This window comes from Zingiber officinale, chromosome 6A (genome assembly GCF_018446385.1).
Source record: "Zingiber officinale cultivar Zhangliang chromosome 6A, Zo_v1.1, whole genome shotgun sequence".
Classification (NCBI taxonomy): domain Eukaryota; kingdom Viridiplantae; phylum Streptophyta; class Magnoliopsida; order Zingiberales; family Zingiberaceae; genus Zingiber; species Zingiber officinale.
Genome location: NC_055997.1, coordinates 140,577,987 through 140,591,278, shown reverse-complemented (window position 1 = coordinate 140,591,278; position 13,292 = coordinate 140,577,987). Strand labels below are relative to the sequence as shown.

The window sequence follows — 13,292 nt, the reverse complement described above, 5'->3', positions numbered from 1 at the left end:
CGACAGCTGCCAACTTATTCGTTATTCCACATCTACCCTTCTTTCGTTGCAATATCTACAAGCGTGCCACCCTCGGGCACCGACAGCTTTCCCCGCCGCGGGCCGAGGACAGGGTTCTTGCGTGGTTTTGAAGAAGTATAGGGGTATTAGAGGAAAGGGTTGTACGATATGTTGCCTTTTATTTGTTCAGAATATATATAGTGCTGCAGATCAAAGAGGAGGGAGACGAATGAACAAGAACAGAGAAAGAGAGAGAGATCAATTAAGAGTAAGCTCGTTACTTACGATCTCTTCCTTTATGCTAAATGTTGTTCTGTGTTAATTGATTTGTATCTTGTATGAACTCAGAAAGAATTATATACAGATACTGAGATGGGTAGCATATGGAAATCTAAAGTCCTTCCAAGTTTTGCAAATGTTTTTGGTAATAGCAAGAAGAAAACTGCTGCAGCTGAGGCTGTCAAGTCCTTTGATGAATCCAAGGTTTCTTCTCAGTTTCCTCCTCCTCCTCTTCTTAATTCTTCTTCTTTTTCTTCTTCTTGATTGATCTCTCCGCGTGTATCCAGGAAGAGTATGGCAGAGAGTTTGAAGAGAAGAAGACTGAACTGCAAGCTAAAGTTGTAGAGATTTATGAAGCTTCTCCAGCACCAATTAAGGTCCATATAGTAGTTTTTCTAATCCCAAAAAGAAGAGTAATAATATTTGATTGTCGATATATGTATTACTCACAGGCTTTGGTGAAGAAACCCACAGAGTCTGGTCTGAAGAAGAACTCATCAGGAGTCAAGAAATTCCTTGAAGAATTAGTGAAGATTGGTGATTTATTGCTTAATTACCTATTTGTATCATTTATGGATACATTAAAAGCTCGCAGCATATTAATTAATTAATTAATTAATTAATCAATTACGTGCTGCGCAGAGTTTCCGGGCTCCAAGCCGGTGAGCGAGGCCGCCGTCACGTTCGGTTCAGCGTACGTCGCCGGACCGATCACCTTCATCTTCGAGGAGGTCTCCAGCCTTCTCCCGGCGGAAGAAGAGCCACCTGCCGCCCCGGCCCCCGGAGAGCGCACCAGCAAAGAGGTAACCGCCGAGGTCATCGAGGAGACCAAGAAGGAGGAGGAGGAAACCACGCCGCCTGCATCCGCTACAGAAACTCCTGCCCTGGCCGAGTCGACGACCACCGAACCTCCGCCGCCCCGGGCGGAGGACGCGCCGGCGACGGAGCCCGCCAAAGCATGAGGTGATACGTACACTCTGCTTAATTAATTTCACGGATCGAAAACACAGCTAGCAAGCAAGCCATCGCAATTCTGTGTCTATGTACGCGATTGAATTGTTATAAATTTTTTTCTTGATTCCTTCTGTATTTCTGGATTATGAACAATATCTAATGGTGTGGTGATTTCTTATAAAATCTACTGTTGTCGATGCCACTCTGTGATAGTAAAAGATGGAATCCTGTCAATTCTATATGGTCGGTCCACCGATCATCTATAAAGAAATAAATTGTAAAACGGTAATTGATCTGTATGGAATAGGATTTTTTTCCTTCGACTTTACAGGCATTATAATCCGTGTCAATCTCACTATAGGTGATATAAGTAGGGGAAGCGATTATCGGCTTAGAGGCAAATTATATTAAATTATTTTTTCAGGGATGTAAAATATCAAAAATGTTTTATAATTTTAAAAAGTTTGGTAAAATTAGATACATCTAAAGGGTGTAATATATAGATATTATCTTAGTGTTTTTTCAAGTTTAAAATTTAGAATTTGAGTTATAATATTAATGTTAATTTTTTTAAAAAAAATTACATATGATGCTCGCAAATAAGTTTAGTGTAAGACTATAGAGTTTTAATATGTTTCGTACCATCCAGTGCATGTCTTCGCTGCGCAACTGAGAGTCTGGGCACCCGGAAGTGACTTAGGCAGCTCAATTCTGACTCACTTGAGGTGCCTGAATCATTTCTGAACGTCCCGACTCACTCAGTCACGCAGCAGAGGTGTGAAAAGTGAGGTGCGCAGCATATATATCAAAACTTTAAGAGTGCATATATATATATATATATATATATATAGGGATGATACCCTATATACATATACCTTACACGGCACATCGTGCACACTTTAAAAACGTCGTTTTGAAATTTTTTTTATACATAATACTATAACTTAACCCATAAACTCTAAAGGTAAAATCCTAAATGACATAATCACAAACTAAAAAACAAGTTAACAAAAAAAACAACACCTCTCTATCGCGGATGAAGTCCACGACCTATATATATATAGAGAGAGAATAATAAGTTTTCCTCTATAATTTTTTCTCTGAAACTTTTCCAGATGCATATTGGCTTGTCTAATATAATATAAAAGTTGACATCGACAACCTAAGTCTATAAGTTGAGAGCATTATGAAAATTGTTTTGTACATGGGATTTTGTCAGGGTATGCTTCTGTGTAAGTAATCATCATCCATGGGGTAGAATTTTGATGAAACCTGTTTAAAGCATCTGCAAGTTCTAAGAAAGTTTTATAAGAGGAGATGTCTCCCAATATACGTAGATACAAAGTGATATCTTTTGACAGAGCTTTAAATGAGAAGAGATTATCTTTCTTCTTCTGGCCTTGTAATACTTCTAATGACTAATAATGTAAAGGTCTAAGTGGTACCACAAGGAGATCTGTATCTCATCTTGTTGGGTTAGTATTACAAGAAGCAGCCATTAAATAAGTTTTGCCTTCTTGTATTTTGTTATCTAAGTGAAGTAATGAGCTTATTATAAAATTGGGGCTCAATTTTTCTCGTAGTAAGTCATAATCTTCATTGAGTGAATAAAACCCCTTATTAGAAGGTTTATCTTTTTCTGGAAGTAAGGCTCTCACTTCATTCCAAGTAGCATAGAGGTCGGTATAAGGCACAGAGAGAATAGCATAGTATGAGAATTTCTTCCTAAGTGATTTTTGAATAGTTGTAAGGAAGTAATTAAAAATAGCATTGATAATAGTTATCTTTTAGCTGGCTAAACCAGGCGAAGTAGGAATATTCCAAATATATATATTATCAATTAAGTACTGTTGTATGCTATCAAGTTGAACTCGTAGGGGAAAGTCAAAAGTATCTCCCTTGCGGGAGAATTGAGGAAGCTCTTGATTATCAAATTTTATTATCTTTTGGTAGCCATAAGTGTGAACTCTCTTTTGTATATCCATAACTGCAAACAGTACTAAGTTAGTAATCGGGATAAAATATCAACGAGCGAATTAGCACTTCCTTTAATATGTTCCCACTGAATTATAAGTCCTTTATTAAGAGTGACATCTGTAAATTTTATTCAGCGTTTAGAACCTACTCCTTTTCTCACTTCTTTTATCTGTTGACTATATTTTACTATAGTCTCACAATCAATTCTTATAGTAATTTCAGGCTTATTACAAATAAACAACAAGAAAACTTCTAAATAGTAAATTACTGTTAGTAATTCAAAATCTAAAGAAGTCAGTCTTCCCTTTTCTTTATATTTTCCTGATGCATATATGCACAATTATTCTAAAATTTTTGGGTGATATTTATATATATGATTCGGGTATCTAAGTCTTACTATCTAATTAATCTGAAGGTGATCGGTTTGACTTCACAAAAATTTTTAATTGACCATTAAATTAAATCTGGAAGCACAAATGGCAGTCGACACCATGACTCAAATGTAACTCAAACATGGAAGGTGAATTTTTTGTGCTCCCCCTTTGCGAGAATGGAGAGTCCTGATGGTGGTTACCACTTCCCATAACCTAGGGGCAAGGGTGTAAAATACTAATAATATATTAGGTCGTTTTAAGAGAGAGTGACTAGTAACAAACTGATTGTTATAAGATGTAAATTAGTATATTTTTTAAGAGGTCGAAAAGTTATTGTCAAAATTTTAGATTCCAAAATGTAAAATTAAGAGAATCTAGGGGATCAAGGACATTAATAATGACTCCCTATTCTAACATTTTCTTAATTGATGACATTATAAGCAATTGAAATTTGTGGCAAATGAACTTACAACGATAGATCTTCACGATATTGAGTGAAAAACTCAATTAAAGAAGATATCATCGACTTGAGTGAAAAACAAATTTAATAAAGAAAATCTCCAAACATGTTCCACTTGTTAATTCAGATGGATTCCAACTCATCCAAGAGTCCAATTATTGTGATAATTATCTGAAGGTCTCATGAAGATGAGAAAAAACAATAACTTCCAAAAGGATAGCGATCTAGGTGGACAGCCCGCCACCTCATGGATTGCCCACCCATTCGGATCATACTGATCATAAATAAAATTTTAGACAGATACAAAGGATTTTGCATCTCCTACTGCTCCAGAATAAATCCTTATTTTAAAGGTAAGATATCATATATATTCCCCTGCAGGAAGAAAACAACGAAGTCTCATTCCTTAAAAGTTTCAGGTTTCATTACTCGAATAACAATTAAGTCGAGACAAACACAAGCACAAAACTTTGTGTTCCCATAATTAATGCATGCAAAAAGGTTTTACTCCTGTGAGTTGGTGAAGATGAAGTATTGATACACACATTTTAATTTAGCCTGGCGACCAGCTTTGCTAGTAGGGATAAGACAGGCCCTACAAGGAAGGCTACAAAGGAGGACTATTAAGAACTTGCATGCCAACTTGACAGCCAGTGGAGGATATGAAACAAGGCACATGCTTTGAGCTGGACAAGTGAGAAAAGAGAGACATGGAAGAACAGAATGGGTGGTGCCAGCCTCTGTGGGAATCAGTTACCTGTTTTTGTTGAAAAAAATATGGAACTGATGCACGGGAATTGACCATAACACTTCCAAGAACAAAGTTTAAGTTTAAATTGCTTTAGCGATTATATATGTGTTCACCCTTATCCTGCACACTTCTAGATGCCCCTCATAGAACCGGATGTTCGAAAGCACTCTTGGTACTCCAATTCGCTTTTTGAGAATCAGAGCACCTGGACAAGCACTCGGGCATCCGGACCTATGAGGGACGTCCAGGAGTGTGCAGGCGCCCCTCACAAGTCCAAGCATCCAGATGCCCACCCGAGAGCCCTAATTCTCAAAAAGTGAATTGGGACGTCCGGAAGTGATTCCGAACGTCTAGACATATAAGAGTTGCCCAAGAATGTGCAGAGCATTATTTCTCTCTCTCTCTCCCCCCCCCTTCTATTATATATATATATATATATATATATATATATATATATATAGTTTTGATATGTTGAGTACCACTCCATTCACACCTCCACTGCACGACCGAGAGTCGGGGAGCCCAAAAGTGATTCGAGTGTCCCAACTCTCTCTCTCTCTTTCTCTCTATATATATATATATATTTGATATGCTGAGTACCACTCCATTCACACCTCCACTGCACGACCGAGAGTCGGGGAGCCCAAAAATGACTCGAGTGTCCCAACTCTCTCTCTATATATATATCAACCGAGAGTTGGGGAGCCCAAAAGTGACTCGAGCGCCCCAACTCTCTCTCTCTCTCTCTCTCTCTCTCTCTATATATATATATATATATATAAAAGCATGTTACTATGTTATTTAGGGTTTTACTTTATAGCTTAGGAGTTGGGCTATAATAGATAGTAAGTTTATAAAATTTTTTAAATAAAAAAATATTTTAGGTGCATATGCGGGGATATATATATATATATATATATATATATATATATGAGTGCATACGGGGTGCCTAGAATAGACACCCACACAGGCCGCCCAACAGATCATAGTCTCACTGTGGTACTGATGCTACAACGTTATAACAGTTACTACATAGTAACTGCTACAACTGTGCGGTAGCTACTACAACGTTGTAGCAGCTATTATGTAGTAGCTGCTACAACGATGCAGTAGCTGTTATAACAGTACAGTAGTTGCTACAACTATATAGTAGATGTTATAACGATACACTAACTATTACAATGGTGCAGTAATTGCTACAACTCAGTAACTACACAATAACTACTATACGTTGTAGCAACTACTATGTAGTAGTGCTATAACTTATAGCAGTTATTGTGTAGTAGCTTCTATAATATTGTAGCACTCACACCACCTTTAAAAAACAACACCACAGTAATTATTGCGTGCAATCATAGGAGAGAGAAATGAAAATTTATTTTAATTTGAGAAGAGAGAAAAAGTTGTTTATTTTAATTTAAGAGGAAAGAGAGAAAAGTTTGTTGGATCGAGACGCGCTAGAGGGGGGGTGAATAACGCTCGTGGCTAAATCGTTCGATTATCGGAATCGTAACACGTTCGTAGAGTAATTAAAGCAGCGGAATAAAAGAAACAAACACAAGAACACGGTCGTTTACTTCGTTCGGAGCCTAGGTCGACTCCTACTCGAAGGCCCGCGATCCTTGATCGCTTTCCGTGGGCAACAACTATAAGCTCGTATGAATATTACAAACTAATTACAATTGAAAGAACTAAAACAAATTATACCGACAACAATAAAGTAGCCGAATCTGAAGCTCCGGGTTGTCGGGGACTTGTAACAGCACTTCTGGGCGTTTCTAGAGCAGCTTGTAGCGTAAGGATTGCTTGGAGTTCGTTGAAGAGAGCTGCTGGTCGAAACCCCTTATAAAGGGTGTTCAAGGCGCCTTATACTGTTCACCAAGGCGCCTTGATGGCCGAGTCAGCCGCGGAGATAGAAGCTGAACTGGTCGAACCTTATCAGATTCAAGGCGCCTTCCACTGTTCACCAGGCGCCTTCATCTGTTCAAGGCGCCTTCCACTGTTCATCAAGGCGCCTTGAACAGCTTCTCGCAGCCAGCTCCAGCCTTGCATCCGAGGCGCCTCCAAGCTCCATGGAGGCGCCTTGGACACTGTTCATCCGAGGCTTTAAGTTGCTCCTTTGCACCTGCAAGATACGTTAGTCCCAAACACTACCCTACAGCACAAAGTTAGCACATAATACAACAAATATCATAAATGAAGTATTAACAGTCCCCGGACTGTCCGAGTCTGACTTCAGGTTTCCAGCCGGAAACCCTAGGTCGACCCAACGCCTACTGTTCCCTCTACGGGGAACGCGTCCTCACCTACTCCACTCAGGAGATTTACCTGTTGCCAGTACGATCCTCCAGATCGACTGGACTTTTGCTCGGCACTCGACGCTTCCGGACTTTCTGCTGGACATCCGCTTCCCGGCTAGTCCAGTCTTTCACCTGGTTCGCGACACCAGGACTTTCCACCTAGGGTTACCACCCCCTAGGACTTTTGCCTGAAGCCATCGACCTGCCAAGACTTTCCGCATAGGGTTACCACCCCCTATGACCTAGGGTTACCACCCCCTAGGGTTTTTCCCTTTGCCTAACCGCAGCTAGGACTTTTCTCCACCTAGGGTTACCACCCCCTAGGACCTAGGGTTACCACCCCCTAGGGTTTTTCACTTGCCTAACCGCAGTTAGGACTTTTCCTGAAATACTCATTCAACATGTTAGATCACAACACACCTTAACTTTGAATCCTTTGCCATTATCAAAACTCAGGTTCGATCGTTAGATGCTTCCCGCACCAACAATCTCCCCCTTTTTGATTATGGCAACAAGAAATTCAAAGTTAAAAAAAAAACATGCGATAACAAATAGATGCATTAAGTTTTAACCAAGCTTAAGTAAGTAAACTTTAAATGCAAGCATAGTTAAGCTGGAAACTTTTAACTTTGTAATACTAAACTCCCCCTTAATAAAAGCCCTCCTTTAAAACTGCTTTGAATTTTCCTACTCTCCCCCTTTGTTGTCGGTATAATCTTTTACTGCTTTGAATTTTCCTACTCTCCCCCTTTGCCATATATCAAAATATACCAGTGTGAAAGAAGTTTGAATTTTTCAGAAGAGCAAGTTAGTTTGATGCTTAACTTTTTAAAGAGGGATAAGAGTAGACAAGATTTGAAAATTTATCACCTTTTTTAAAAAAATCTGAAATTTTTAAACACTAGTAATACTTAGAAAAATTTGAAATAGCTTTTATAACACTTAGCTTTGTTATAATTAATTTTCATTGTTTAACTTTTTGCTAAGTGAAATAAAAATTAAAAAATAAGAATTTTTCTTTTGAAACGTTGACTTAGCTTTTAATTTTCATTGTTATAGAAATCACTTAGCTAAGCCTTTTGCAAACTTGACTTTTGAAGGAGTCTTCAAGGGTGATTTTGAAAAGATGTAAAAGTTAGAAAATGTAGCTAAAGTTTTAAGTATTTTAGCTTAAAAACATTCTCAAGTTTGAAAGATATTTAGTTTAAAGTCTTTTGTTAGCAAAGAGGGAGTAGCTAAATGTTTAGTTAAGTTAAATTTAGTTTGTCGTTAAGTCCAAGTATGAGTCAAGTTAATTAAATTTTAAATTTGATTTGATTAGGTATCAAAGCCCTAAATTACAAGCATGCTAAATCTAAATATTTCTATTTGAAAAGTTTTTTCAAAAGATATTTAATTAAATTTGAAAAGCTCTTCAATAGAAACTTGATAATTAGTTTGACTCCGTTCACTCCCTCTTAACTAATGCAAACATGAATCCCTATAATGAGTCCTAGAATCCTAGAGTTCAAAAATATAATGAGTCTTTTATATTTTGTTGAATTCTAGGTTTTCAGGCATGTTTGGCGTATGAGTAAGTGTCAGATAAAATAAACTTTGTCAATTAAGATTATTGAAAATATAAGTTTGAATTTCAAATTAGTAAATATTAAACTTGAAGATTATAGTGAAAATTAATTGGAGTTAACATTTGCAGTCATAATATGATTTGAGAAGAAAAGATTTTTAAACACTTTTAATATTTTGAAATTGATTTTCAAAAGATTTTTGGAATGATTTCAAAAGATTTTTGAAATGATTTTTAAATAATTTTGAAATTGATTTTCAAAAGATTTTTGAAATGATTTTTAACTAATTTTGAAATTGATTTTCAAAAGTTTTTTGAAATGATTTTTAAATAATTTTGAAATTGATTTTCAAAAGATTTATTTTGAAATTGATTTTCAAAAGATTTTTGAAATGATTTTTAAATAATTTTGAAATTGATTTTCAAAAGATTTTTTTTTAAAATGATTTTTAAATAATTTTGAAATTGATTTTCAAAAGATTTTTTGAAATGATTTTTAAATAATTTTGAAATTGATTTTCAAAAGTTTTTTGAAATGATTTTTAACTAATTTTGAAATTGATTTTCAAAAGTTTTTTGAAATGATTTTTAACTAATTTTGAAATTGATTTTCAAAAGATTTTTGAAATGATTTTTAAATAATTTTGAAATTGATCTTTGAAATATTTTTGAAATGTTTTTTAAATAATTTTGAAATTGATTTTCAAAAGATTTTTGAAATGTTTTTTAAATAATTTTGAAATTGATTTTCAAATAATTTTGAAATTGATTTTCAAAAGATTTTTGAAATGTTTTTTAAATAATTTTGAAATTGATTTTCAAATAATTTTGAAATTGATTTTCAAAAGTTTTTTGAAATGATTTTTAAATAATTTTGAAATTGATTTTCAAAAGTTTTTTGAAATGATTTTTAAATAATTTTGAAATTGATTTTTGAAATGATTTTGAAATTAAGTTTTAAAAGATTTTGAAATTAATTTTGAATTAACTTGATTTAAGTTAATTTTAGTTTTAATTTCTTAATCATCTCACCCGATCTAAATTTTCAATCAGGTAATCCTATAATTGAGGTGAGATGAATTGTGGTTCAGTTTAAGGGGTTGGTTTAACTTTGTGTTAGATTCAGGTTTAACTTTGGGTTCAACAAGTAAGCATTCTTTGGATAAACTTCTGGGCTATGGTGAGTCACACGGAACTCATTAAAGTAACCATGCCTTCGAGGTTTTCCAAATAGTCTTACCCATTGAACTTAATACTAAAACTTGATCTAACTAGTTAGGATCCATTTAAGGGTAGCTTCGGTCAGTTTCATTTGGCCAAATGCACCAGGTCGAAGTCATATCTTCCTAGACATGCGATGCCCAAGCTTCCCTAACGTACTATCATCCAAAAACTTCACCAGTACTGTTAGTAAAGTTAAACCTAGCCTATTTTATCTAACCTTAATTACCCTGCCGGGTAGTCTACTCTTGTTTACCCATTTCGGGTAGATTAAGTTCGGTTACCCAGTCGGGTAATTTAGTTAGGAGTGCCAGCTATTCTGGATTTTCCTTCTATTGAATTTTAAATTTCAAATTTTGAATTTAATTTTGAATTCAAATTTTGAATTTGTAATTTGAATTTTGAATTTTTTAATTTTAATTTCGAATGTTGAATTTTAATTAAATTTTGAATTTTAATTTTTGAATTTTAATTTAATTGTGAATTTTAGATTTATGAATTTTGAATTTAATTTATTAAAATTGTTTTCCTTCTTGCTCCCCCTGGATCATAGCCTCGATATGGTCTATCGAGGTAGTGGACCTGATCCTTGGGGACCCAATATTGTCCAAGTCCAATTTGATTAACTAGGTTGGACTTGGGGACCCATGCTTGAATTATGTTCCTTTTATTTCTATTTACCAACGACAGATATGATCTATATTTAGTTTTGGGCTTGAATCCAAGTCCGGATTTGTTGTAAACGGCACGCTGTTTTCCAAGAATCAGATCCAAATTTTTGGAACCCAACGTAAAGCGTTCTAACGTATCCTTGAGTTCTTTAATTTGAGTTTTCAAATTGGAATTTTCTTCCTCAAGTTGTTGGACTTGAGTTGAATTTCCAACTTGAACTGACTCAATTAAAGAACTCGAGTCAGTCGCTTCCTTAAGGGCTATTACTTCCTTTTGGAGCGACCTAACCCGGATGTTGGATTTAGCCAATTTTTTAAGCAAATAAGGAACTAAATTTCTTAAGTCATCTACTTGAGTTTCGGCGAGAAAAGAACTTACAGTGGGGATCGGGCCTTCGGAAACGGATGCGGATCCGTGGCTTCGCTCGGACTCTGTTTCTAACTCGTTCTCGGCTTCGGACTCGAGTTCGGACTCGATTTCGTCAATTAAGTTAGTCTGCACCGGTAATGCAAGAAAGCTCGTTGGTTCTTCTTCCTTGTCAGTCTCGGATTCGTCTGACGACTCGGACCAGGTTGCTTTCAATGCCTTTCTTCTTTTCTTCTTGTTTGGGCAATCTGGCTTGTAGTGACCTTTTTGGTTACAGCCGTAGCAGGTGACATCTAATCTGTCCTTTGTGTTCATTTGAGTTGCCTTCTTCGACTTGTACATCTTCCGTACGACTTTTATCAACTTGGAAATAACTTCGTCTTCGTCTTCTGCGTCTGATTCATCGTCTTCGTCCTCTGATATTTTAGATTTGCGCCTTGACGTCGGTTCACGCGTTCTGCTAGTACCTGCAACCAAAGCAACACCTTTCTCGACCGGGCGTGCATTAGTCTGCTCATGCAATTCTAATTCAGAAAACAATTCATCTAGTTTTATTGAGGATAAATCCTTGGAAACTTTGTAAGCATCAACCATGGATGCCCACAAAGTGTTCCTCGGAAAAGCACTTAGCGCGTACCTTATTACGTCGCGGTTTTCCACCTTTTGGCCAATCGCATGAAGCCCGTTGAGTAGGTCCCGGATGCGTGCGTGAAGCTGGTTCGCCGTCTCACCTTCCTGCATTTTAATATTGTATAATTTATTTAAAATTAAATCACGCTTACTTACTTTAGCGTCTGACGTGCCCTCGTGCAGCTCGATTAGTTTGTTCCACAGCTCCTTCGCACTTGAAAATGGTCCGACTCTATTCAGTTCTTCTTTTGTCAACCAGCATTGCAGCATACATGTTGCTTTGGCATCAGCTTCGACCTTCTTTCTTATGCTGGTATCCCAGTTAGTGCATGAAACGAGTTCTCCAGCGCCGTCAAGTGGTAGCTCGAGACCGGTCTGGATGATGATCCACATCTCGACTTGCGTCTTGAGATGGTAGATCATCCGGTTCTTCCAATAGGTAAAGTCTTCACCGGAGAAGAGCGGGGGGCGAGAAGTGCTAAAGCCTTCTTGGAGGGCCATTTAAAAGAACCTTGCCCACAAAAAATTGCAAAAAAATGTACCAGGACTTGATCCTGGATTAGCAGTGCGGTATGGAAGGATAGAAATAGAAGTTTACCAGTTTCGAAAAAAAATAATAAAATATTATTAAAAAAATATTTTTTAACAAATATTATTTCAAATTTTGCCAAATTCAATATTTTATCAATACTAATAAACCGTGAAAGGATGAAAATGAATTTTTCGAAAATATTTTTGGAGGGAAAAAAACAAAAGGCGTAAGGTTTTATTTTTACCCTATACACACGACAAAGCCACGAAAAATGCTTGAATGGTGGTTGCACCAGTTCAAAGCAACCCCGCTCTGATACCAATTGTTGGATCGAGACGCGCTAGAGGGGGGGGGGGTGAATAGCGCTCGTGGCTAAATCGTTCGATTATCGGAATCGTAACACGTTCGTAGAGTAATTAAAGCAGCGGAATAAAAGAAACAAACACAAGAACACGGTCGTTTACTTCGTTCGGAGACTAGGTCGACTCCTACTCGAAGGCCCGCGATCCTTGATCGCTTTCCGTGGGCAACAACTATAAGCTCGTATGAATATTACAAACTAATTACAATTGAAAGAACTAAAACAAATTATACCGACAACAATAAAGTAGCCGAATCTGAAGCTCCGGGTTGTCGGGGACTTGTAACAGCACTTCTGGGCGTTTCTAGAGCAGCTTGTAGCGTAAGGATTGCTTGGAGTTCGTTGAAGAGAGCTGCTGGTCGAAACCCCTTATAAAGGGTGTTCAAGGCGCCTTATACTGTTCACCAAGGCGCCTTGAATGGCCGAGTCAGCCGCGGAGATAGAAGCTGAACTGGTCGAACCTTATCAGGTTCAAGGCGCCTTCCACTGTTCACCAGGCGCCTTCATCTGTTCAAGGCGCCTTGACAGCTGTCTTCGGCTAGCATCCGAGGCGCCTCCAAGCTCCATGGAGGCGCCTTGGACACTGTTCATCCGAGGCTTTAAGTTGCTCCTTTGCACCTGCAAGATACGTTAGTCCCAAACACTACCCTGCAGCACAAAGTTAGCACATAATACAACAAATATCATAAATGAAGTATTAACAGTCCCCGGACTGTCCGAGTCTGACTTCAGGTTTCCAGCCGGAAACCCTAGGTCGACCCAACGCCTACTGTTCCCTCTACGGGGAACGCGTCCTCACCTACTCCACTCAGGAGATTTACCTGTTGCCAGTACGATCCTCCAGATCG

General features: G+C 37.2%; 1 protein-coding gene across 2 annotated transcripts; it reads left to right on the top strand.

Annotated features, from left to right (window-relative positions):
- Positions 1–209: 209 nt before the first annotated feature.
- LOC121994501 (plasma membrane-associated cation-binding protein 1-like) lies at positions 210–1,430 on the top strand. Of its 2 annotated transcripts, none has more exons than XM_042548513.1 (5): positions 210–268; positions 365–483; positions 567–656; positions 732–816; positions 922–1,430. In XM_042548513.1, the coding sequence occupies exons 2-5, from the start codon at positions 373–375 to the stop codon at positions 1,239–1,241; spliced, it is 606 nt and encodes a 201-aa protein (XP_042404447.1). In that variant the 5' UTR covers positions 210–268; positions 365–372; the 3' UTR covers positions 1,242–1,430. The 2 variants fall into 2 exon arrangements, with proteins under 2 accessions (XP_042404447.1, XP_042404446.1); XM_042548512.1 differs by having other exon boundaries at positions 215–268; positions 349–483.
- The last annotated feature ends 11,862 nt before the right edge of the window (positions 1,431–13,292 follow it).